This window comes from Carcharhinus amblyrhynchos, chromosome 1 (genome assembly GCF_965287045.1).
Source record: "Carcharhinus amblyrhynchos chromosome 1, sCarAmb.v2.hapA, whole genome shotgun sequence".
Lineage (NCBI taxonomy): Eukaryota > Metazoa > Chordata > Chondrichthyes > Carcharhiniformes > Carcharhinidae > Carcharhinus > Carcharhinus amblyrhynchos.
This window is the reverse complement of record NC_137324.1, coordinates 109,651,112-109,678,995: the sequence shown is the minus strand read 5'-3', so window position 1 is coordinate 109,678,995 and position 27,884 is coordinate 109,651,112. Positions and strand designations below refer to the sequence as shown.

Genomic DNA, 27,884 nt, shown 5'->3' with positions numbered 1-27,884 from the left:
CACCTTGATCTCCAGTTTCCTAACCCTTGAATTTTTTTTAACTTATATGGTATCTTTTGAAGGCTTTCTCAATACCCTTTGACTAACTTTCTCTTGTACTCCCTCTTAGTTTTTCTGATATCTAATTTATATATTAACTTTTTCTTCTGCTGTTTGTTATCTGTCCAATGAATGGTAAATCATTTATTTTAGTTTGACATTGAATCTAATTTCCTCTTTTATCCATGAAACTCTAGCCTCTTTGTTGTTGCTGACATACACTTTTGACTTCCGATTTAATTATTTCTTTTTGCTAATTTATGGTTCTAATGTCAATTTTCTTACATTTAATATAGAAAAGGTCACTTTTTCTGTCATTATGTATTGATTCTTTTATTCTTGAACTGGGCCTAATTATATTGTTGTTAGAACATCCCAAATGTTCCTGTAATTTTAGGTCACCTACATGCTTATTATTCCTGTGTAGCAACATTTTGACATAAATATAAGTTACAATTTCTATGATAGTGGCTTATCTTCCATGCAGTTCATTGTGATGAACGCTCCTATCGCCAACATCCCCCCCGCCCTTTAACCTGGCTCCACACTCAATTCATATTCCACAAGAAATACATTTCTTGTTTTTTTTTGATTTTCAGCTTTTATTTTTGAGTGCTAGATATAATTAATTTGCATTCACCTTCAGCTAGTGACTACAGTTCATAGTGAGATGGAGGTGGGGGCAATGAGGTTGGATCCCCACTTGTGATGTGGCATGATCAGTGTGGTGCAAAGTAGGTAGTGGGGAATATTTTTCCAATTATTTGGGGTTGGTGTTAGGGTGGCAGATTGGAGTTGAGGCTCTAGACTCACTCTGGGATTCACAGTGAGTTGTAGGAGAGAGAGTTAGCTAGTGGATGAAAATGGTGTCCGTTGACTTTGTTTGAGAGAAGGGGGAAAGTGGAAGCAGATAAAATTGGGCAGGAGAAAGACAAGGTATTAGGACAGTTGTGAGGAGTAGAGAAACTAGTGTAGGATCAAATGTGACTGCTTTGTAATGATCTGATTAGCTCTTCGTAACCAATAATGCCACATGCTTCCCACCAATTGGGTTAAACTAAGTTGATATATATCAGATAGACATAACTTTTTAATAATCCAAATAAGTTACTATTAATTATGCAACCCTTTTAATTCAAATATATAATGAGTATTAACAACTTAATTGCTTTAAGACAGAGTCCTACACTCCAGTTTAGGATAAGAAGGTGAAACGATTGATGTCGAATCACTTAAATTTTGTGTTTTTTGATGAAGTTGATTATGACATTCTGTTCTGATTATGACATTAACTCTATTTCTCTGCCTTTCTCCCCACAATCCTTAGATCCCTTACAGATCAAAAATCTACCTGTCAGTCTCAACAATGTCCTGTATGGTTGCAGCAGGATTTCCCTGCTGTCGTACCCCATCCCCTTGCAATAAAGGCCAAACTATTTTATCCAATCTACTTGTGAAGAGAGAGAAATCAATTAATTCTTTTTCTGAGTGGCAGTTTGTAAGAGAAAATGATTTGTTTAATTAGTTGTTTTTAATAATACTGTCACATTCACAGAGTCACCTACATCAACAATTTTTTCAACTTTACCTCTTGTACAAAGTAATCGTAGGGAGTAACCGTTATCAATATTCTTTAATCACAGGTAAATGGGGAATGTGTAGTTGGAGTCTCCCACACAAAAGCAGTGACAACAATCCGCAGAGCAAAAGGATTGGTGAATTTAACTGTCTCTAGAACTAAATCCTCCAGCAAAGTGAGAAGGACAAATAAGAATGCTGATGTCAAGAATTCTTTCTCCAAAATGCAGTGTGACGCAGGTATGAGTAAAACCAAGTGTGATTGAGTTCAATTTATGCAATCCTTTAATCTATACACTACTATTCTTGCACAAACATGTTGCAAGTAACTACTGACAGAATTGAAAACATTTAATTGCATCAGTTGTCTAATGTATAACTAAAATTCCAACATGCTATTAAGTAAACTGATCAGATTTTGCAAGTTGGACTAGTTTTTGTTTCACACTTGCTGCTGAAAACCCCTGTTTGTAATTTATTTCCATTGATCGTGGCACCTTAACTAAATCCAAAATGGTACAGTATACCCCTAATTGATTGAGCAGCTTGGTACTTTGGTATGATCTCCAAGCTTCCAGTTGATAGCTGAAAAGATGACACAAGTCTTCCAATGTAATAAATGAAATATGAAGCTGGTTTCAGGCTAAAAGTTGTAACATCTGCTAACTCACCAAATAACAGCCGCAACTAAGGAATTCGGCGTTGGTGAAAAACTGGTGCAAGAACGGCAGAACTGGAATCTCTCCTATGTATTGAATTGGGTCCTCGAAAATCATCAAAGTGATTTCATCATTAGAAATGTAAGTGCATAATATATATGCACTTTAGTGAGACAAATCAAACCCGTAATCCACCAAAGATTTCAGAACAACATTTAGTTGATGTAGTCACACAATGGAACAAAACTGTCAACTGTTGCAGCAGAAGACCAAGATTGCTCAGAGACTACTCAAAGACCACAATGTCAAAATTACCAGTTTCCAGCAATTCTTCATCAAACAGCAGTAAAAGCATTAATACGCATTGTGCCTCAACGACAAATTAGATAAAACACCCATTGACTTTGCCCAGCTACCAAAATCTGGAGTGAATAGATTCAAAAACAGTTCCAATGAAAAGTACAGGACATGCGAAGGCAAAATTCATGCTAGTACATGTCTCCATGTTCAACGAAACAAAATTAAAGCTTATGATTTTCATACATAAAACCATGATGAAAATCCAGTTCCACTCAGAGTCCTCAGGCATGTCCATGACAAGGGTTGGATGAGTGAGGATGGAGTGAAGTTTTGGATCAGTAATGTGTAGTAGAATAGACATTTCAGTGGCCTTTTCTTCGTGTAGGACATGTTCAGACCCCATATAACCGATAACATTAAGACATGCGTTCAAAGAAATTACACCTACTTTGCAGTTATTCCAGGGACTCTAATATTCATAATTCAACCTTTGGATCTGTGCCTCAACGAGCTGGTTGATGATCATGTTCATGCAGAATTAAAGAGATAGATGGTTGTTTGAAAAAAAGCCTTCACAATGTGTGGAAAGATGTTATGGTGCTCCACTTAATGTTTTGTATGGTTTTGTCAGGAACGGTGGTGTGCTATTAGTGCACAGACTGTCCCCAGATCATTCAGAAAATGTATAATATCCAGCCTAGTGGATGGAGAGGAAAATGTTTTGTGGTGGAGGGATAATTCTGAAATGGCCATATCTAATCCACAATGGAAATCCTTATAATGATGTCATAGCCAAAGTGACTAAGAATGAATTTGATGAGTTCTGCATCAGACACCAAAGGCAATGAATTTGATGAGTTTTTAAATGTTTTCATTGTGGTTACCAGTAATGGTATCATTTTACAATTCATTTACTCAGTAAGCTACATCACATTAATTTAAACCATAATGCTGGTAATTCATATTATCTTTGCATTTCAAAATGGGGATCATTCACACTGGCTGTTCACATATGGTGGCACAGTGGTTAGCACTGCCTCAGAGCACCAGGGACCTGGGTTCAACTCCAGCCTTGGGCGACTGTGTGTAGTTTGCACATTTTCCCCGCGTCTGTGCGTGTTTCCTCTGAGTGCTTTGGTTTCCTCCCACACTCTAAAGATGCGCAGGTTACATTGATTGGCCATGCTAAATTGCCCTTTAGTGCCAGGGGGTAAATATGCAGGGTAAATATGTGGGTTAATGGGGATAGGGCCTGGGTGGGATTGTTGACGGTGCAGGCTCAATGGGCCAACTGGCCTCCTGCACTGTAGGGATTCTATGATTTTATACTCAGAATATAAGTCAATCTGCATTCCCCCCTCCCCCACCCCCCTCAAATCTCCTTTTATTTGAAGGATTTTTGGAGGCTTCTTATATGCTGACAGTCCATGATTCAATGGCCACAAGCTGCATTTTATAAAGCTGCAACATGCCTGGAATTCTTTGGAATTTTAGACCAGTGTCCTATTGGATAAAGGAGCCTTACTCTATGGTCTCAAGTCAGTGCTCTGGATTCTGCAATTAACAGCAGAGCCCAGAAATGCAACTGAAGCCAGATTCCAAATCGCCAACCCAATAGTGGAACAACCAATCAAAACTGCGGTTAGGAAGCAAAATCCTGGGACAAAGGCGCAAATTGGATTCCTTCTGTTTCTTCGCACCAAGGGAGTTGTGCCTTTTCTTCAAGTCATTCAATACTTCTGATGAACACGGGGACCAGCTCCCCCTTTCTTGATACCAGCCCACACAGCTGAAGCGCTGAGCGACCTGCTTAGCGTGGGTAAAATGGTATAGAGCACAGGATGAGGTACTGAAGCGGCCAGATTCACTCAGCAATCCCACTGCACCCCCCACTCCCCACAAAAATGCTAGATGAGTCTGAAGCGGCTAGGTAAGTGGCAAGCAGGCCAGATACTGCATTTTACTAGTCACCTTGCCTTCAAACCCTCCTGTGTGAAACTGTAAAATTCTGCCCCATATCTTACACTGTCTTACACACACCTTTCCTTTCTATACAATCATGTATTTGCTAGCTCTCCTAAAGAGATGCTACTTTGGTTTCATTTTAACCTTCCAGATCTAACCTTGATGATTCTGGTAAAGAACCTTTTATTGCTTTGTTCCATTCTCCCATTGTGATATCAGGTTTAACCTCTGTTGGATCTTCAACATTCTCATTCTGAAACTATCCCTTTAATCTGTGTGTCTGACTGAATTTACCACTGCGCAACACCACCTCTTCAGGCAGAATAGCGGAGCTGCACTAAAGGTAGTAAATACATCTAGCGATAGACAGCCAAAAAACAGGACCATTAGTGAGTTATGTGGTCAAAATCATAAGGGAGATATCAAAGTTATATATCATTGGCAGCCTTGTGGGGAAGGTAGCAGCACTGAACAAGGTAGTTGTTTGTACACCGGGTTTGGGCGGCTGTTCTAATTGTGACATTAACAGTTTGGTGTAATGGCAGCAGGACGGGACGTAGCCATAAAACAAAACCATCTCATACCCCAGTGTTATTCCACTACTATGTCTCCTAAATCTGTCTTTTTCTCCAATTATTTTAGATATCACTAACCGAGAAGCTGAAGTTCTGCAGTCTCTGAGTGATATTGTTCAACAGGAAGTCGATAAATATTTTTCTTTGAATCCAACAAACTCTACAACAGGAGATACTCCAGGTAACCTCTTGATGTTGAGAGGTAGTCATTTACTTTTTTCATAATTTTAGTCTCTTTTTCCTTAATACGCATCAGCTCATTCCAAGTCTCATCTCGTTCTGATCTGGTATTATCTTTATCCATTTCTAGAAAAGGAAGTATGTAATTAGTTACCATCGGTAGGGTTTTCTTATTTTTAAGAAATATTCTGCATGCACTATGCTTGGATCCAGTTAAATCCATAGATCACATTTTCCCTTTTGGAGGCAAAATATGGACTGTAAAGAGTCAATGTCAATACTGAAATGTCACAAAAGGAGGTGTGTCCTTGCATGATTTCCCAAAAAGATTATGGCCTGAATTCTCCCAAAAAAATTCTGTCGAATTCATGTGAAAACTGGAGTAAATCCTCTGCTTATTTCAGTGAGAGTTCAAAGAAGAATCTCCCACTCTGTGCATTGCAGAGGCCCCAGCGTGAATATCATTAAATTTCAGGGGCTGGGGTCTATTTCCCACTGGAGAGGCTGAAATCAGCGCGCTGAGCGGGCTACTGCGCGTGTGCCGATCTGTCAGCGCCAAGATAGGCACATGCGCCTGATCCTGCAGTTATGGACTCCCAATTGCTGGCCGGCTTGAACACTGGCCCCAACCCCCCCCCCCAGTATCCAGTCCCACTGCTGACGTGCCACAATCTCCAACACCCCAATACCGATTTTTTTTTTTTTTCCCTTCCCCCACCAATCCTTATGCAGAGTGGTAGCGGGATCCCTCACCCCCTTGGCACTGCTCAATGCTGTCAGAAATTTGGTGCTGAGTGAGGTGTTTGGGGCTGGATGTGCTAATCCGGCCCCATTGAAATCTCCCACCTGCTGTGCTAATAAATTAGGACAACAGGATGGGAGAATTGCTCCCTATGTGACATGGTGCAGCTCACTCTAGAATTTGCATGGAGATGTGCGGCACTCTGCATATTGGATGGAAAATCTTACCAAAGCAACTCAGTGTTGGCTGTCAAATAAAACAGAAATCAGAAGGGGATCAAGTGGCTGATCAGGAATAGTTGAAAGCTGATGTCTGGAATAAACCAACCAATATTACAGCTGATGTGTATGTTGATAAATTGACCTTGAGTCTCCTTGTTGGTGCATGGATAGATTTGGGTACAGTGTCTTGAAACATATATATGCATAAGGTAACTATGTTAGGAAAAGATTTTAGCTGCAGAGTGTTAACATTTATTCAAAAAGCTTTCGATGAAAAATAAAATCTGTTCTTTAAAGATATTCAAGGGCATTATAGCAGCTATTTCAAAGATGTAAAGGCTATCAGAAATGAAAACAAGAAAGTTTTGTGGGAAAACAGCCTTTCCCTTACATCCAAATAAATGTGCAATAGCCATTCTGACAAACAGGTGCATGCTGCTCAAAATATATTAATTGTAGGAATGTAGCTAACAGAGGAGTGACATTTGTCTTTTAATCAGGACATGTCATAGAAGTGAAAGGACAGTGGGAGAGTCTTAAAGCTTCATTGTACTGAATATTGATGTTTTAAAAGAAAAGTTGAGAACTTTATATTTCTTGTGCAGAGAAAGATGCACAACCTGCCAAAGGATTTGGTAATGTTAAATGCATAGCTGAACTGAAGGAAGAAGAGAAATCTCTTAAATCTGAGGATACAGATTGTGAAGATTTTTCATTGCCTGAAGATTCTCCTGAGGTAATTAACAATTCAATTTGAGGCCATTTTGTTTGGATAGACAGTTAACAGTATTAACCTGTGTAGACTTCATCTAGCAGACTTTATTAAGGTAATAAAAATGATCTTTTGATTTTGACCTCTGGACTAATGGATGTCAGATTTATGTCCATGTAATGTTCCATGCTAGAGTCAGAAAACTTTAGTTCAAGCCCCACTCTTGGCTGACATTTCCTTACAGGTGCTGAGAAAATTCTGTTAGAAGGTACAGACTTTAAGATAATACCTTAAGCCTCAGGTGGGCATAAAAGATTCCATGTCACTTTTTAAAAAAGAATGGGACACTTCTTCCATAAGCCAAATGTGAATTACTTGCATTTATCCTTCAATGAAACCAGATTATCTGGCCATTTATCTTACAGTTATTGAGACTTTGCTATGCAAAAAATGGCTGATAAGTTTCCTACATTACAGCAATGACTGGACTTCAAAGTTACTTTGTTGGCTAGGAAATGCTTTGAGATGATTTGAGGTTGCGAATGGTTCCACATAAATACCAGTTCTTTTTTATTTCTTTCTTTATTATTAGTTTCTGAACCTTAATCATAGTTAAAAAGAAAAAATAATTTATATATTTATTGCCTTTTTACAATCACCAGAGATCTCAAAATTGGTTTGTGGGGGGGTGGAGATTGGAACATTTACAAGGTGGATCACAACAGATAATAAAACCAATGCCTATCGTAAGCCAAGGAGATGAAGCAAGTACAGCACGCAGTCATCAGACGGGTTGAGTAAAGCGGTGCAAACATTTTGAGTACGGTAATAACAAGTTGGAATTTAATGGGGAGGTTTTAGAGAGGTGATTTAAGGAATTGGGTAATCATATTTAGGACATAGGAAGTTGAGTTTAGAATAGTTTTTTTAGAAGGAGCTAATTGATTAATTTTGCAAGACATTTTAAAAGTCATACTTTGACCTCATTATTGACATTTCCTATGCAGGCTAACATATGGGAAATAACATGGTGAGTGCTCAACCTGCTTATGGCCAAAATTCATTGTGGGCTGTAACAACTGTTTATGTTAGTATGATTTAATAGTAACATCCCTGAATTAGAAATACGTACCTTCAAGTCCTAAGGCATGATTATATGTAGGCTGGCACATAATGGAAGTGCTGAGGGAGTGCTAACATTATCAATTGTGCTGTTTTTGGATAAGACACTATACCCGGGTCTGGGTTTTCTACCAGGTATGAAAGATCCCATGGCAGAAAGTCCCAAGGGCTTTCAATTCTTGCGGTGTCCTGATCGGTACTTAACCCCCCAAAGAAAATTGCAAGAACAGCTGGTTTAATCATTGATGATGTTTATGAAATGTTTCTGTGTGTAACTTAAACTGCTTGTATACTTAACACAAGTGAGGACATTTCAAAGTAGTTCATTAGCTGTAAGCTGCTTTGGGATAGCTTGGCGAAAGCACTCTACGAATGCAAGAGACTGAATTCTTAAGCAACACTGGGGTGAACATGGAGGTGGTGCACAGAGTCAGGTGGCCGTCTGTGAAATGAGGGCAGCCTCATGGTGGCTGGCTGGATGGATATTAAAGCCAGAGATTCCATTCATTGTGGGTGGTACTACTCCATTCTTCAGCTGAAGTGCAGCAGTGCCCATTACTGAGGGATGCTTTCCTCCTCATGTCTGATGGCCCCTCTCATTTAACTTCACCTGTGATGCCTCCCTATGTGGTTCAGCAGAGCCCATCACTGACGGTGGGACGGTCAGTTTTTCAGAACCGGCAGCCTCCTATTGGCCCTCCAGTCTCTGAAGTCGTCCCACTGCCCATAATTAAATGGGGTGCTCGGAGACGGCCACTTGATTGGCCACATCCTCCTTCTGGCCCTCACAACTGGCATTTCTTCCTGACGGCAAGATCAGGACCCAAAAATAAAAATCCTGCCTCATGAGTGCTTGAACAGCTGTGCACAACAACATAGCAATTCCTGCCCCATGATACTGATTGTTATTAAACGAGCTCAGTCATTTAATTCCAACCCCAGCCTCCTTAGTAGAATGAGCTCAGTTCAATTGAAATAAAATCTTGTTTGTTCATGCCCTTTACACTGCAAGCATGTTCCTACAGTATAAACTAGAGACACCCTCTTCCTTTGTTTTCTCTGACTACAGGCTGTACAAGGTTCATACCATTCTATCGTTCAGCTGTATAGTCATATTGCAAATTATAATTTGAAAGATTTGTCAGTCAAATTTAATGAACTTGTGTTAAAAGTGGAGGCACTAATTTTAACTGCTAAAATGAAGCTAGTCACTTGCTCCCTCATATCCCTTTGCTTTCCTACTGTGTCCCAATCCTCATCTGCTTTCTTGAGCAGGCGAGCAAGGTACCCACAGCAAGGATGCAAACTTCTGCTTTAAATATACAGATATAGATATGCCAGCTAGTGTCATTGGAACCCGCTATAAAATCAGGCATCAGTATCTGAGCTTCCTGTGCATGAATTGGGTCATTAAAGCTGCTGCACTTGCAAAGATTAATTTACAATATGTTGTCTACATCTTCTCTTGGTATTGAAAATGTAAAGCATCTTTCTTTATACAATACTGCCTTTTCTGAAAGTTTTTTCTACCATTTGTCATTACTGCTCAATAATATTATTTTTTAAATTAATTATATAGCTATCCAGAAGGAATGGTTATAATTTCTCAACAAAAATAGAGAAAGCAATTCAGGAGTTCTCTGTTGAAGATACAACATCGGAAAGGTAATCTGCCCCAACAGATGTAAAGAATGTAAGGAGCTAATCTGCTGCGTAATGAGAATCCTAACCATATCGAACTGCCCAAAATAGTCAAATACTGCATATTATTTTTAAACAGTTATTGTCTGAATGATGGCCACAGTATAAACAACATACCATTCAGATTTGAATCTATATAAGAATGTTTGAAATCCATCAATCATTGTGTGCCAGTTCTCCTGGAGCAATAATTGGTTATGAAAATTCATTTTTTTGAATGAAATGTACCAAAGTGTTATAGACTACAGTTTCTGATCCTGCTACAGTAGATTAATGGTACTTAATAGCTGAAAACCAAATATTTGTTTGGCAATTTTCCATCAACTTCTTTTGCTGTGTTGTGATTATCTAATTGTTTGTTCACATGCTAAATACAGATCTGTGCTGACAGTACCATATTAAATGACTGCAATATAATTGTTCAATTCTGATAGGGTATCTAGCCTGTCACACATGGAGAACACAGAGGAGGGTGAGGTTACCTGGGGGAGTGATGAACTTCCAATTGAAACTTTGCTGCAGGATCCTTCACCCACAGGTAAAATAAAAATATTCACTTGATAAATATGCTGAATTTTCAGCAATTCAATTAAGATTATAAATTGATAACTTTGAGAGATGATATGAGCTTTTACAGTTCACTTCTCCTTAACTTTTCACAGGGTATGTAGTGTTGTATCTAGTTCATGTCAATATTTTAGAGTAATGTTTACTCCTGGGAAAATTATTATTGTAAAGAGAAGATTTGCCAGGATGGTGCCTGGTTGAAGGGTCTGAGCTCTAAGGAAAATTTGACTAGGCCGGAGCTGTCTTCCAGCAGCAGTTGCAGGAGGACCTGATAGAGTTGGATAAGTTTAGTTGATGCTTTGATAGGGTGGATAGGAAGGCACTTTTTCCATTAGTACAGGAGTCAATAACCCTCAGGTATAGATTTAAAGTAAGAGGTAGAAGGTTAAGAGGGGAGCTGAGGAGAAACTTTTTCACTCAGGGTGCTGGGAGTTTGGAACTCACTGCCTGAAAGAGTGGTTGAGTCAGAAACTCTCATAACATTTAAGTATTTAAATATTCACTTGCTCTGCTATAACATCCTGGACAATGGACCAAGTGCTGGAAAATGGGATTAGTGTAGTCAGATCTTTGTTGACCATCATGAACATGTTGGGCCAAATGGCCACCTTCAGTGTTGTAAACACCTATGAATCTATGAATCAGTGAAAAGTTTTTGGGTAGGACTTTTAATGCAAACTTCACTTGAACACTGAAGATAAATATTGCATTAAACAGTTCTAAAAATGTGTTTGACCTAAATGTCAGTCTCCTATTTTGCTGTGCAGTCTTAAGTTTAATCCAAATTATTCTACAAATAATTACTAAGGTACTGCCTTAAGTAGGCCGTAATGAATCGAGATCTTTCTGCCATGGCAGTACATTTCTTCGTTAGTCTGGTCGAAATGCACTGCAATTAGATCAATGGTGTGGGCTTTGCCAGGTTATGTCCTCACATTGAGGCCTTGTGAGGGGCAGATCCTCTACCTATCTCAAGGCAAACAGCACAGAAGAGGCTGGGGAGGGATTTAAAACCTATAGCTGGCAAATAAGTTTGTAATTTAATGCATGCATGTCATGCTTGTGTAAAGATACTTGTTCACCGGTTTAAGGAAAAAAACAACTCATTTATTTTCAGGTTAAATCTATACAGAGCCTTGCTGCCTCGTGGCAGCAATCAGTTCTCAAGATAACTCTTGAGCAAGAAGCCCACCTTTACCAGGGTAATCCCCCCCCCCCCTGCTCCCTGATTGGTTTCCCAGGTCATGTGGACCCTTACTGTGCAGATTAACCCTTAAAGGGACAGTCAGCTTGTATGTAATTGTTTGATTTAATACAACAAACTTTAAATTGTTACAAGTTCAATTATTTTGCCAATCACTTAAGAACCAAAAACTGATGGGAATATAGTTTTGATCTGAATTCTAGTTTAACAATGTCCTGTATATCTGCATTATTAATTAATAGTGTATTTTGTTATGAATATCGATTTTAATGTTTAACCGTTGTAGATGAATGGCCAGTAACAAAAGAGAAGCTCGCCACACTCTCTGTTGTCGAGGTGGCCCCAGCAAGTCAGTACACAGACTCCAAATTGGATGCAATCCTTAAAACATTGCAAGGACTGATAGAACAGCACATTCCATTACAGGAGTTTGAGGTATGTGCTAAAATTGACTGTGTTCCGTTATTAGTAAATGCAGAAAATTTAGCTCTTAGTTGCATTGTATTAAAATTACAATGCTGCAATTTACAATGAAACTGCTCTAGGTAATTTGCAGAATCCAAAATAGACCCTTTCCCCAAATTTGATGCTAAAAGAGGATACAATATGCATTTGATAACATGTATATTTTCAATACTGTATTTTCGGACAAAACTTGGAGAGCTGTTCCAGATGTACAAGCATGATACGTCCATACATGTGAAAGTAGTACTTCATGTTAAAATTCTGAGACCCATATGATGGTGAAAAAGGAGACCAGATTGTTTTTAAAATTTATTCACAAAAGTGAAACATTACAAGTGTATAGCTTCTAATTTGACAACCCATTACCAGTGATAATAAGTGTCTCTTTTTCTCTTTATATGTGGTTAAATAGTTATTTTATGAGTGCCCCTCCCATCCCCTGTCACCTATATGCACTCCACTCCATAGAGAAAACATCATTAACTTAGATGATTTGACTTAGTATCAGTGAACAGTGTTCAAGTCAGCTTCATTCATGCATTAGACTGTGCTCTCAGAATGAAAGGCTGACTGTCACTTCACCCAACTCTTAGTATCACCTAGTGAGCAACCAGTCCTCCTCAGAGGAGGGAGAATCATACTGACTAGATAGCCCCTGTTAAACTGTGGAAGCCTGGTAAAGTGGTATATTTTGTTCATTCTTTTTTAGTGCAAGTTTGTGATGGAAATAGTTTTCTCTCTGTATTATGTATTTTATTGGGCTTCAAACTGAATTCAGTTAAATTGTTTTTCAATAATCATAATACCAAATTAATCCTTCAGCTGCACCACAAGACTCTTCCTTGTTGTAATTTTAGAACTCCTTTTATAAGAAAAGCATAATTATATTTACAATCCATCCTCAGAATGTAGGCATTGCTGGCAAGGCTGGTATTTATTGTTCAAGTGATAGTGAACCAATCTACATGAGTGGTTTTGCAACAGCTGAGTGGCTTGCTGGACCACTTCAGAGGATAATTAAGGACCACGTTGCAATGGAACTGAACTTGCATATAGACCAGACCAAGGAAAGATCATAGTTTTTACTGACAGTGCAGATAATTTTACTCTTAACAGCTTATTTTTTAAAGTGAATTTGTTGTGGTGAGTTTTGAATTTGTGTGCTTTGCATTATTAGTCCAAGGCCTCTGCATTGCTAGCCCAGTAAGACAACCATTATACTATAAACACACTTAAATGTTGCTTTTGTTTTGTTTTATTGGTAATGATTTGGCTATTCCCATTTACACATTCCTTGTTCCACATTTTAATTTGTTTTATTGTCCCATTAGTGTCTCCTTGTGCCTTGCAACATCCTTTTTGTAATTTAATCTGTCCTGTTTTCCATCCTATCACAGACTTTATCCCTCACCCACTTCCTCCCCACATCCACCTTTTTCTCTGTCTACTGTTGCTTGAAACCTGTTGCATCTCAAACTTCCTTCAGTTCTGATAAAGGAACCAACTTAAAAGTTAAGTTGGTTCCTATCTCCACGAGTGCTACCACACCTTCTGAATGTTTCTAACCTTGCTGATTTTATTTCAGATTTTCAATATTTGTAGTATTTTGCTTTTTGATTTTTTTCCATCATTTGTACCTTGAGGTGTATGGCAATGTTTTGTACAAAAGCCAGATCTCCTAGTTTTATAAACTATATGTTTTAATAGCATCTGCAAGACCTGAAACCTTTGGATGAATGTTTGGTTGGACAAACAAAAGATAATCGGAGGAAGAACAGATATAAAAATATATTGCCTTGTAAGTACCATGATGTAAATTTTTTAAGAGAAGCAATTTTATTTATATTAATTGAATATTCCTACAATACTGTCATTTATAAGTAGCATTTAAAACACAAGTATGTTCGATCTTTAACCATGCCAACCTTCAAAGCTTGCTAAAACTAACAGACAAAAAAAAGTCAAAACTCCAAAAAGCTGATTTGATTTCTTTTAAGTGTTCGAAAGCATGAAGAAATTTAAAGGAATAACATGGTAGAGAACAATAATTAACATAACGTCTTTGGTTTTTCTTTGTTATAAGAATCAAATATTCCCTATTTTTAGAATAAGAACAGCAAAGAAGAGATAACCAAAATGGAAGAGGAGGATAGGTAACCCTGATAATGAAGGACAGGATAAAGACATTGGAGGGTAAAGTTATAGCTTAGAAAATCAAGAAATAGAATAAATTTCAGTGGAGCTAAGAAACAAAAAGGCAAAAAACATTGATGGGAGCTACTTATAGACTCCCTAACAGTAGTTGCAGTTTAGGGCAGAATATAAGTAAGATATTAGAGGTGCGTGTAATTAAGGGTAATATGGTAAAGAGGTTATTAATCTTCATACAGTATTTGCTGTGATTGTGTGAAAAATGAATTCATGGTAAGTGGAAAGGGTAGTTTTCTAGATTAGGATGTTGAGGAACCAACTAGAAAACAAGTTATTTCAAATCTAAGATTCTATCCAGCAGTCAGAAGGGGTTCATTAATAATCTTGCAGTAAAGGGGCCTATAGGGAAGAGTGACCACAATATGATAGAGTTGAAAGTGATTTAGTGAAGTTCAAAAATAGCATCCTAAAGCTAAATGGAACAAACCATGCAAGTATGCAAGGCACGTTGGTGAAGAAAATTTGGTAAATTAGACTTGGTAAATTAGCAAAATTTGCATTTAAAGAATTAATATAATTAACATAATTTATAGCAAATATACACTTCTTTAAGACACAAAAGCTCCAAAGAAAAAGTGGTCCAAGGCTGACAAAATGAAGAGACTTTAAGTGTTGTCAAAAAGTAATAAAACTCAGAATGGGAGGATTTTAAAATTCAGCAAAGGAGGACCAAAAATTGAGAAGATACGAGAATATGAGAGCAGACCTGCAGGAGGCATCAAAACAGATTGTGAGGGTTTTTATAGGTATGTGAATAGGAAGAGATTTGTGAAAGTAAACATAGATCCACTAGAGACAGAGAAGCATAAAATTATAATGGGGAATAAGGAAATGGCAGAGGTATTACTGTCTTCATGGTTGAACACACAAAAAGCATTCTGGAAATAATAAGGATCCATGGATCCAGCATATATGAAAATCTGAAAGAAATCAGTATAAGTATATTGAAGATGGTAATGGGACAGAGTGGTGACATATCTCCTGACCTGCATCTCAGGGTTTTTAAAGAGAAAGCTGCAAATATAGTGGGTACCTTAGTTTTGATTCCAGAAGATTTCAAGGATAGTAAGGTGGAAGGTAGCAAATAAAACACTGCTATTTAAAAAAGAAAGAAAACTGGGAGCTATAAGCCAGTTAGCCTAACATCAGTAGTAACTAAAATGCTAGAATTTTTAAAGATTTATTAGTCCACAGGTAAGGTTTATGTTAACACTGCAGCGAAGTTACTGTAGTAACTTATAGTTGCCACACTCCGGCACTTGTTCAGGTCAATGCACCTAATGAACACGTCCTTCAGAATGTTGAAGGAAACCAGAGCACTCAGAGGAGACAACACAGACACAGGGAGAATGTACAAACTCCACACAGACAGTGACCCAAGCTGAGAATCAAACCCAGCAGTGCTAATCACTATGCCAGCATGCCGCCCCTACTGTACTATTATCAATAGGCAACAGGGCACTTAGAACATCATAACATGATTCAGCAGAGTTGACAGAATTATGAAAAGGAAATAGTATTTAACAAATTTGTTGGAGGTTTTTGAGGATGCGGCTCGTAAGACTGACAAGGGGGAATATATTTGCATTTGTATGAAGTACTTGATTAGGTGCCACAAAGGGACAAATAATTACAAATAATAAGGAATCATTCGTTTGGGGGTAATATGTTAGCATGGATTGGAAATTGATTAAGAGTAAACAGGGTAAGAATCAGTAACACATTTTTAGGTTGGCAGATTGTAGCTAGTAGCTGAATACTTGGGCCTGAACTATTTACAATCTATATTAATGACATAGATGAAGGGACTAAGTGTGATGTATCCAATTTACTGACAGTACAAAGTTAGGTGGGAAAGTAAGCGTTGTAATTGTATACAATTCAGTTGCAGAGCAATATAGATATTTGGGGTGAGGGGGCAAGAGCATGGTAGATGGAATACAATGTGACAAAGTGTGAAATTGTCGACTTTGGGAGGAAAAATGAAAAAGCAGAAATCTTTTTGAATAGTGAGAGGCTGGAAAAGTCTTCATTTGGGTGATCTGCGTCTCGTTGTACATGAAGCAGAGAAAATAAACAGGTAGGTCCAGCAAACAATTAAGAAGGCAAGTATTTTAGTTTCTGTTACAAAAGGATGGGTAGAGGGGTGAAAAAAAAATCTTGTACAGGGCTTTAGTGAGGCTGCAATTGGAGTATCATGTTCAGCCTTAGTCTTTTCTAAGGAACAACATACTTGCCCTGAGGGCATTGCAACAAAGGTTTGTAAGACTAATTCTTGGGAAGACCATAACACATCAGAGCAGAATTAGGCCACTGAGTCCATCGAGTCTGCTTTGCCATTCAATCATGGATGATATTTTTCTCATCCCCGCTCTCCTGCCTTTTCCCCATAACACCTGATCCCCTTAATGATCAAGAACCTATCTATCTCTGTCTTAAAGACTTTCAATGACCTGGCCTCCACCGCTTTCTGCAGCAAAGATTTCCACAGATTCAACACTCTCTGGCTGAAGAAATTCCTTCTTATCTCTGTTTTAAAGAATCGTCCTTTTAGTCTGAGGTTGTGCCCTCTGGTTCCAGTTTTTCCTACTAGTGGAAACATCCTCTCCACATTCACTCTATCCAGGCCTCACAGTATCCTGTGTAAGTTCCAATAAGATCCCCCTCACCTTTCTAAACTACAACAAGCACAAACCCAGAGTCTTCAGTCGTTCCTCTTGTGACAAGCTCTTCATTCCAGGGATCATACTTGTGAACCAAGGCCAGCACATCCTTTCTTAGATATGGGGCCCAAAACTGTTCACAGTTCTCCAAATGGGGTCTGACCAGAACCTTAACCTCAGAAGTATGTCCCTGCTCTTGTATTCTAGCTCTCTCAACATGAATGCTAACATTGCATTTGTCTTCCTAACTGCCAACTGAACCTACAGATTAACCTGAAGAGAATCTTGAACAAGGGACATCCCAATGAGCTTCTGATTTCCTAAGCATTTCCCCATTTAGAAAATAATCTATTCCTCCATTCCTCTTTCCAAAGTGCATAACCTCACACTTTTCCACATTGTATTCCATCTGCCACTCCCTTGCCCAGTCTCCTAGCCTGTTCTAGCCCTTCTGCAGCCCCTCTGCTTCCTCAATACTATCTGCCCCTCCACATATCTTTGTACCATCTGCAAACTTAGCAACAGTATCTTCAGTTCCTTCTTCCAAATTGTTAGTGTATATTGTAAAAAGTTGTGGTCCCAGCACCAACCCTTGAGGCATACCACTACTAGTTAGCTGTCATCCTGAAAAAGACCCCTTTAACCCCACTCTCTGCCTTCTGCCAGTCAGCCAATCCTCTTTCCATGTTAGGATCTTACCCTATGGGCTCTAACTTATTTGACAGTCTCCTATGCGGCACCTCATCAAAGGCCTTCTGAAAATCTAAATAAATCACATCCACTGGTTCTCCTTTATCTAACTTCCTTGTTACCTCCTCAAAGAACTCTAACAGATTTGTCAGACATGACCTCCCCTCGATGAGGCTGTGCTGACCCGATTATATTTTATCTTGCACTTCCGAGTACTCTGCGATCTCATCTTTAATAATGGACTCTAAAATCTTGCCAATGACTGAAGTCAGGCTAACCAGCCTGTAATTTCCTGTCTGCTGCTGCCTCCCTCCCTTTTTAAACAGCAGAGTTACGTTAGCTGCTTTCCAATCCTCTGGGACTCTTCCTGCCTCCAGTGATTCCTAAAAGATCACCATCAACACCTCCACAATTTCCTCAGCTATCTCTTTTAGAATCCTGGGGTGTAGACCATCCAGTCCAGGTGTTTATTCCACCTTCGGACTTTTCAATTTCCCCAGAACCTTCCCCTTAGTGATGGCCACTGCACTTAACTGTGCCTCCTGATTCTCCTGGAGCTCTGGCACCCCACTGGTGTCATCCACCATGAATACTGGTGTCTTCCACCATGAAGACTGGTGCAAAGTAACTATTCAGTTCCTCTGTCATTTCTTTGTTTCCCATTATCACTTTTTCCAGCCTAATTTTATAATGGTCCAATGTCTGTTTTTTGCCTCCCTTACCTTTTATATATTGAAAAAAGCTCTTCCTATTGTCTTTTATATTACTAGTTGGCTTACACTCATTTCATCTTCTCCTCCCTACTTATATTTTTAGTTGTTCTCTGCTCGCTTTTAAAAGTTTTCCAATCCTCTGACTTCCCACTAATCCTTGCTATTTTGTATGCTTTTTCTTTTGCTTTTATGCTGTCCTTGACTTCCCTCGTCAGCCATGGATGCCTCCTCCTCCCCTTAGCATGTTTCCTCCTCCTTGGGATGAATTTCTGTTGTGCCTCCTGAAAAACCCCCCAAATCTCCTGCCATTGCTGTTCCACTGTCTTCCCTGCTAGGCTTCCTTTCTAATCAACTCTGGCCAGCTCCTCCCTCATGTTTTTGTAATTACCTTTATTTAATTGTAATACCATTACATCCGACTCCAACTTCTCCCTCTCAAACTGCAGGGTAAATTCTATCATATTTGCGTTTGATAAGGTCCCCCATGCAAGACTTCTTGAAAAGGTGAGGGGGCATGGGATCCAAGGGGCTGTTGCCTTGTGGATCCAGAACTGGCTTGCCTGCAGAAGGCAGAGAGTGGTTGTGGCCGGGTCTTTTTCTGCATGGAGGTTAGTCACCAGTGGAGTGCCCCAGGGATCTGTTCTAGGACCCTTGCTGTTCGTCATTTTCTTAAATGACCTGGATGAGGAAGCGGAGGGATGGGTTAGTAAGTTTGCTGACGACACGAAGGTTGGTGGTGTTGTGGATAGTCTGGAGGGATGTCAAAAGTTGCAGCAAGACATAGATAGGATGCAAGACTGGGCAGTGAAGCAGCAGATGGACTTCAATGTGAATAAATGTGTAGTGGTCCATTTTGGCAGGTCCAATGGGATGAAGGAGTACAATATCAAGGGTAGGACCCTTAGCAGTGTTGAGGAGCAGAAGAACCTTGGGGTCTGGGTCCATAGGACTCTTAAATCGGGCTCGCAGTTGGAGGATGTGGTCAAGAAGGCATGTGGTCTGCTAGCCTTCATTAATCGAGAGATTGAGTTTAGGAGTCAGGAGGTAATGCTGCAACTTTATAAGACCCTTGTCAGACCCCACTTGGAGTACTGTGTGTAGTTCTAGTCACCTCACTACAAGAAAGATGTGGAAGCTATTGAGGGTGCAGAAGAGGTTTACAAGGATGTTGCCTGAATTGGGAGGCATGCCTTATGAGGATAGGTTGAGAGCTGGGTCTCTTCTCCCTGGAGAGACGAAGATTGAGAGGCGACCTGATAGAGGTCTATAAGATGTTGAGAGGTATAGATAGGGTGGATTTTCGGAGGCTATTTCCCAGAGCTGAAATGGCCGCTACGAGAGGATACAGGTTTAAGGTGCTAGGGAGCAGGTACAGAGGAGATGTCAGGGGTAAGTTTTTCACGAGTGAGTGGAATCGGCTGCCGTCGGTAGTGGTAGAGGCAAACTCGCTGGGGTCTTTTAAGAGACTTCTGGATGAGTACATGGGATTTAATGGGATTGAGAGTTATAGATAGGCCTGGTAGATATGGATATGATCGGCGCAACTTGTGGGCCGAAGGGCCTGTTTGTGCTGTATGTTCTATATTGTGGTAACTGCTCCCTAAGGGTTCCTTCACCTTAAGTTCCCTAATGAAGTCTGCCTCATTACACATCACCAAATCCAGAATTGCCTGTTCCCAAGTAAGCTCTGTCACAAGCTGTTCCAAAAAAAAACAGCTCTTAGGCATTCCACAAATTCCTTTTCTTGGAATCCACTATCTACCTGATTTTCCCAGTCCATGTATATATTGAAGTCCCCCCTGATTATTGTAATATTGCCAAGAAGTACTTATCCTCTCAGAGAGATAGGTTTACATTCCCTCAAGCTTAGAAGAATGTGAGGGTTGTGAATCATTGGAATTCTCAGTCCCAGAGAGCTGTGAATGTTCAGTCGTTGAGTATAAAATCTATATTTTAGATTTATATTTTAGAAGAGGATCAAGGGATCGGAGGATGGTGTAGGAGGTTGGAGTTGAAGTTGATCAGCCATGATCTTATTGAATTGCAGAGCAGACTTGAAAGGTCAAATGGCCAAAGCAGCTCCTATTTCTTATTGCTTTCAAGATTTAGACAGCATTGACTCTAACAAAAAGGTCAATGCACTGTATTGTTCATTTAAAATATGAAATGTGGAATCTCCTAATTGGGAATCACTAGTTCCCTGACATACTGCTTCTGTGCTCCTTAAACCATAGAAATCTCTTCGATAACACACAAGAATAAATAGTGTGTATTGTAATGTTTCATAGTCTGGAGTATTGTGGGGTTACCTCTGAAAGTTAGGGTGTGTCTTCAAAACATTGAATCATACTTATGGATGGAACACATTAAATCAATGAGCAAATGTTGATTGTTACTTGTGTACTTACTGCAATTCTGAAGTTTAGAATCAAACCAACCTTTTTATAGCTCTGGTTCCAGTATCATCCTCTATTCACAAAAGCACTTCTTTTAAAGATCAGGATACTTATTTAAATTCTCATGTAGAAGGAAACATGTAGAGTTCAGTATTTATTTTTTAACTCTGGCAATCTTTTCACACCACTTTGTAAAATAAGAATGCCTTTAATTTTCTGTATTTTCTGTTGAGTATTCATGTAAGAAAAAATAAGACATGACCGATGGATATCAGATATGGAAATAAATGTAGAAATACAATTAATTATTTATTAATTGCAGATGATGGTACACGAGTTCCTCTTGGAGAAGAGCAAGGATACATTAATGCCAGCTTTATAAAAATACCAGTGGATACGAAAGAGTGTACATACATTGCATGCCAAGGACCTCTACCTCATACACTGGCAGACTTTTGGCAAATGGTTTGGGAACAGGAGTCTAATATCATTGCTATGATGACTCTGGAGGTTGAAGGGGGGAAGATCAAATGTCAAAGATACTGGCCAGAGCTTCAGGGAAAGTCAATAATAATAAACAACAAGATTAAGATAATCCTTCAAGGCTCTCAGCCATTGGAAGACTTTATTATTCGGAAAATTGAGATGATTGATTTACAGGTATGTGCAAATAGATTAGCTACATTGTGATTTTTTTTAATGGTACAGTTGGTTTACTATGCCAATAGGCACCATGCCACAAAGTGCTAAAGTATACAATTGCTTGCATTTTCATATCACACTGCTGGCTAGATCATTAGCAGAGGGATCACAGGCCAGTGCATCTAATGCTAGCTACAAAAGGCACTGACTATTGTCAGTCATTTAAATGAGGTGGAAAGAGGTGTTCTTTGCCCTCTGCCTCATTTCCTTCAAAATGGATACACGGAAGAAGTAGTCTTTAGGCCCTTTGCTAGCCCCTTTCTGACTAGAGATGGGGAGACTGAAACAGGTAGCACCCTAAGATAAATCTTTTTTTGTTTACGCAAGGCTATCAACTTGAGAGCTGGCAGTGACATAATTATATCTGCTGTTTTATGATGGCAGCCAGTCAGCTTCAACAATTGACTTTCCTCTTGGCATTTGGCACATTCTGGAGGGGGTCATCATCAGCTTAGTTGTAGACCTGGTAAATGGCCTGAATTCTCAAATACAGGTAGGGCCAGATCATTGCAATTGCTGCATACTCAAGTTCAGCGGCCACCAGAAAATCAGCCTTGACATCTCCATCTGAATATTTATTTTTCAGGGCCAGGGTTGTTTGTGGTTTATGTTCTGTGACAAAAATGCTTCTTTTGTTTGTACAGAGTGGCAAGTCACGACAAGTGACCCATCTGAACTTTACTTCCTGGCCAGACCATGGGACTCCAGAACAACCAGAACAATTAGTTGCTTTTCTCAGTTACCTGAGACATATCAAACGTTCTGGTCCCCTAATTGCTCACTGTAGTGCAGGAATTGGTCGTTCTGGGACTCTTATTTGTCTAGATGCAGTGTTGACATTCATCAGCAAAGGACTTGATGTAAGTATTTTTCAAAATATTAATCTATCATTCCAGGGATTTGAGCACCTAACCTAGGCTTGCACATGAATACATTTCCAAGTGAGAGGAACTTTTATTTTTCAGTTGAGACATTTAATGTCCACCTGTTTGTTCAGGTGGACATTAAAAGCACCATGGCACTATTCAAGGAAGAGAAGTGGCCTGGTTACCATTTATACTATTTGGTGAACACTTTATCCTATTTGTGAACTAACATTTGTCCCTGTATAAGCACCTTCTGAAACAGACTAATTGACCATTTATCTCTATTTGTGGGGCTTGGCTGTATGCAAATGAGCTGCAACACTTGCTATAAAATAATTCAAAAATATTCATTGACACTTTATTCCTTGACATGGTTGTAAAACGCTTTTGGATATCCTTCAGTTGGGAACGGTTTTTATAGATATGCAAATTTTTTTTAGAATAGAATCTGGCTTGACTGTTTTGTGCAGTCAAATAGCCTGCCAACATTGACTGTCTAAGCTTACGTTTGGAACTTGGCCCTGTCTTTGAGTACTTCTGGGCTGTTAGTGCCTGCAATACCGCAGCAAGTACTGAAGTCTTCCAGAGGTGGAAACATTACCTTTTTAAAAAAAACACAAAATGTCTTCTGTATTTAATTTGGTGTACTGTACCTGCAGAAAGCATGCTTTTTATTGTATCTTGAACTATACAGCATGTTTTGATTAGAACTGGTCCTTGGGATCCTTTCGTCTGGTATATGGCTGTTTTGAAAGGGGCTTGATGATCCAGGTGGCATGCATATGATGCTTTGATTCAGCAGTAATAAACATTCTTCTAACAAGCAAAAAAGTGGACCAGTTCATTATGATCATTTAAATTAAACGCTTTAGCAAGTTTTACTGCAGACCCTGAATTCAAGAAGAAGTCAAGATGTTAAAATTTTTAACAGTTTGTAATAATGAAGATGAAATTTAGCAGTGATAAGCTCAGAGGGTAGGGTCGTGTGGTTGGTGAAGTAATTAATTCAGCACATTCAATCTTGCAGCCTAAAATAAATCCTCACATACTTCACAATGTAGTGTGTACAATTCCTTCAAATGGTCAGGAAAGTTATTTTTTTTCTAACTGTACTGTAATAATTTATCTCTTCCCTCCTATCTGCAAAAGCATTCATTCTAAAGAAGAAGGGATAAATTATGAGTTTAATGCACAGCCACCTTTAAGAAGTTGTATTTTTCTGCTTGGAGTGATTTCCATTTGGTTTTGTACTAAATGGTAAACAGCAGATTAAATCTGGACATAATTAGGTAGTGTGTTTCTATACCTCCGCCTACCTCAGTGTACTTTATATTAGAGAAATTGCAGTTTACAATTTCAAATCTATCCTTGTGCCAGTTAATTGATAGAAACAAGGATATGGTTCAACTATAGTCGAGGTACATTCCCACAGTGTGAGGAAAGGTAGGACAAACAAAACGAGAGCCTGATGGAATATAAGCGATAGACAGTAGGATGTAGCAGAAAAGAGGCCCTATGATAGATGTCAGGCTTTATAATGCAAATGAGAACCAGGCTGTACGCAGAAATTTAAATGGGAAATTGAGGAAAGAAATTAGGCAAAGAGCGAACATAAGATGACACTGACACATGGGCTTGTGCTTCTGATCACCATCCTTATGAAAATGTAGTGAATGGTTAAACAACCTGTTAACTATCCTGATCATAAATGAAGAATGACAGCTTAGCTGATGTACCAGAAGATAGCTTTCATTTTTGGGATGCAGAGCCAGCGTAAATTAGAGTAAGAGTTTGATGATAATGCTCCCTTTAATGGATTTTGTTGGTTTCAAGTCATAATGAGTTGCATGGGCCTTAATTGCATCTGTTTTCATTTGTTTGCTATGAACTTTTTAACTTTCTTTTGATTGCCAATAGTTTGACATTTCTCATATTGTTGAAACTATGAGACGCCAACGACATGGGATGATCCAAACTGAGGTGAGCTTTCAGGAACATTATATCTGTTTTGTTACTAAGTTGAGAAGGCCCTTTCGTGCAGAGTATTGCCACCTCCTAAGCTAGTGAAGGTTGAAAGAACGTTAACTGCAGAATTTGTGGAAGTGTGGTGCAAAAACTTATTTCTGGTCTTTTAATAGTGCACTATTTAAATTATATATGTAGTGAAAAACAAAATGAAGACAAAAATTACTTTCAGATTATAGATGTGTTTTTACTCTAAGTCCCCATAAAATCATACCAGAAAAACAAGAACCCCAAATGCTAGGGATGAGAGACTTTGGAGAATGGGCATTTTGTTCATTGGGTGGTGGCTGAGCATTTAGGTTTCAGTTTAGGTTTAGGTCAGATGGGGGCTTGGGTATCATTGTGATTCCATCTTATGCAACAAGGAGAAACCAATTGCACTCTGTGGGTGAAGTAGGGGATTAGTGAGTCTGCCACCTCTTGCCCTTGCTCCCACATCAAGGAGGTGCACCTGGAAAATTCATTGACTTTTCATTAAAAGAATTTTTTTGTCCTTCCTGAGAGCTATATGACTTTCTTCATCTATTGCCTGGAAGAGGTATCTGAGATCCCATCGCAGAACACAGTTGTGAGCCACTCTGACCTACAAATCTGAAGAGTCTTTACAGGTGCAAGCACCTGCTTTGAATATGATAAATGATCCCACAATTGAACACCCACTATAGCTTTCAATTAAGGAAATAAATAAAGCATGATAAAGTAGACTTTTTCACCCCACACAACATCACCCCCCCCCCCCCCCCCCCCACACCCCACCCAACCGAGATATAGAGGCACTAGAAAGAGCACTAAAACACATTTTACAAGGATGATACCAAAAATGCAGAGTATGACTATCAGGAGAGAATGAATAAAACCTGGATCCCATTTTCTATTAGAAATAGAAAACTGAGGGGTGACCTTAAATGAGAAAAGATGAGAGGAGGTTCAAGTGGAGCATTAATGCCAATGTGGAATTGTCAAGCCAAATGGCCTGTGTTGTATATCCTATAAAAGATCAATTTGATTTTGTTATAAAATTCTGTATTTATTTAAAGGTATGAAAAGTGATGAATGAAAAATAGTCCAATCTGTAAATGCATTTGATTATAATTGTTACAGTCTAATATGCCCAATCACATCACTGCTTTTCACTGTCCTAAATATCTTCTATTAAATGTTATTGAACATTGTATTATGGCTTGTTCAATGAAACGCCTTTGTAATAATTTAGTGGGCTAATAATAGAACCAGTCCTGATCATTTAAGTCTGGATGATAGGTGGGCTGTTGCATGTTTTCCATCTTGGGGTGAGAGGTTAAACCAAGGTCCGATACGCTGTCTCAAAGGATCCCGTGACACTGTTTCAAAGAAAGGCAAGTGTATGATCCCTTGTGTCCTGCCCAAGATTTATCCCTCAAATAACATCACTAAAACAAAAATTATCTGATCATTGTTTCATTAGCATTTGTGGAAGTGTGTGCACAGATTTTCTGCTGCATTTCCTTCACTACAACAATGACTACACTTAACTTCATTGGCTATAAAGGGTTTAGCAGTATTCTGTGGTCCTGAAAGGAGCTAAGCAAATGCAAGTGTTTTTTAATTCATGAATGTTCAACAAAGCACAACTTTTAAAAAAAAAACTGTTTCTGTGTGTAGGCTCAGTATGTATTCTGCTATCAAGTCATCCTACATATACTCTCACAACTTCAACTGAGGGAGAAAGAAATGGCAAAGGCACAATAAAGATTTTTGAAATGGTTATAACTGGAAATCTCCTTACTGCGGGAACAAAACAAAACTGCTATATCATCAACCAGCAACCCTTATTCTATAAATATATGAATACAATGTGAATTTGTCTAAAGAATAACCTGCAGGACAAAATACAAAATTTAGCAAAACATTATCAAAAGTTGAATATTTTGTAGTTGCTAGTATCTGTTACAAACTGGAAATGTAAACATACAAAATCAGTAAGCCTCGTGCAAATACTGAACTGTGGTAATATTTAAGAATTTATGATAGATGCATCTGAAAAATATATTGCTAATGCTGACCTTGTTGCAAATGCATTCAGTACAGATTGCAATATTTGCTGGAAGCTGTTCCATGCATTATTCCTTGATTATTGTGCAGTTACCACTGTATAGACAAAATGGAAGCAGTATTGATCTTATGCCTTTGGAATTATTCACAATGGTAGTGAAAGGTTTCCTGTATAATGTACAATTTTTAAATTCCTTTTTCATCGATAATGTTTCTTGTACATAGTTATGTTTAACAAATTTATCTGGATATATCTAAACGTATATTAACTGGATACTCTGAAATTGTAAATAAAATGTGGGAATACCCCAGTGGGGATGCTTTCTTGTAAAATGTATGATCTGTTAATCCATTTTTCTGAAATCATTTTGTTGAAAAGAAATCTGATGGATTTTTTTTTAACTTTATTGCAGTTTGTACAGAATATAAGCATGTGGCTCAAAGAGACAATGGATAAGTGGTTCTTTCTAAAATTAGTAATGTGCACTAGTTTTAAAGCTCTGTAGTCAAAGTTCAAATGTGGACCGTTCCATGAGTAGTGCTGCATTTCTGTGTTCTGCTCCATGTATCGCATGTATTTATGTTGCAGAAATGCTCATGGAAGCAAACCCAACTCCAACAGCAATACTCGAACAGCAATGCTCCACTGCTTTCATTTACAGAGACCAGCTGAAGAAATACCTATTTGTTCCATTGCTAATTGGATAGAGACAGCGTTATGCAATATTTTGTCTGGCTATATTCAGCTTGAACTTGCAGCATATTACATATTAACAAAGGCCCAAGAATAGCAAATTTGTTGAGGAGCTTTTACTTACTGAGCAAGCTAGCGATCTATGCTGTGAGAATTTTAACACTTCATATTATATATATATATATATATCCAATTGTGGTGTTTTTTAAAATGGGAATCCTCAGTACTGAAGTACAGTGATATCATCAAGCCATCCAAACGCAGCACGTTAAAGAATTCTCCCAGAGGGCAAACCAAAAATTTTATTTTGTGAAACGAAGACAGCAAAGCCAAATGATATTCTCCTCATTTGTGGCGTTTAAGATGATTAGTCCATTACTTTGAGGTACATTCCTCAGTAATGGGCAGCATCATTTGTGTGCCTCCACAAGGGCATAAGGGTTTACACTGAGGCCCCAGTGGTGGAGGTTAGTTGCACAGGGGCCTTGACTGGTCCTGAACCTCAGCAGGTCATCAGAGTGGTAAGTGAGGTGCAATACTGGTAGGCTCAACAAGCTTGTTAGTCAGCAGAAGTGTGGGGGAGTGATATTTGAGAGGACAGGAAGCCAGAGGAGGGATGCTGGATTCCAATTATGATGCACAATGTTGCATTATCACTTCTTAATTTAACAGAGAACAGATTAACGTTTGGAACGTGTGAGATAAAGGCAAAATCTGTAATGTCATGCAAAAACCATTCTAAATTCTAATTGATTAAAAACAAAATTGTAGATATTCATAATGGAGAAATTTAACAATGTTTCATCGTTTTTCAAGGCCAGTTTAGTTGTTCAACAGTAGTTACTACTCGAATCACCATCAAA

At 38.7% G+C, this 27,884-nt stretch overlaps 1 protein-coding gene across 4 annotated transcripts in view; it reads left to right on the top strand.

The window, feature by feature from the left end:
* ptpn13 (protein tyrosine phosphatase non-receptor type 13) overlaps positions 1-26,664 on the top strand; it is a 268,306-nt gene extending 241,642 nt beyond the window's left edge. For all 4 annotated transcript variants that reach the window (XM_080191002.1, XM_080190993.1, XM_080190985.1 and 1 more), the window contains 11 exons: positions 1,683-1,857; positions 5,184-5,297; positions 6,865-6,995; positions 9,673-9,758; positions 10,229-10,332; positions 11,852-12,000; positions 13,738-13,828; positions 21,026-21,363; positions 22,050-22,265; positions 24,189-24,251; positions 25,938-26,664. In XM_080191002.1, coding sequence (XP_080047128.1) covers positions 1,683-1,857; positions 5,184-5,297; positions 6,865-6,995; positions 9,673-9,758; positions 10,229-10,332; positions 11,852-12,000; positions 13,738-13,828; positions 21,026-21,363; positions 22,050-22,265; positions 24,189-24,251; positions 25,938-26,024 — 1,554 coding nt within the window. In that variant the 3' untranslated portion in view covers positions 26,025-26,664. The remainder of the gene's footprint in view (positions 1-1,682; positions 1,858-5,183; positions 5,298-6,864; positions 6,996-9,672; positions 9,759-10,228; positions 10,333-11,851; positions 12,001-13,737; positions 13,829-21,025; positions 21,364-22,049; positions 22,266-24,188; positions 24,252-25,937) is intronic.
* Positions 26,665-27,884: the final 1,220 nt, after the last annotated feature.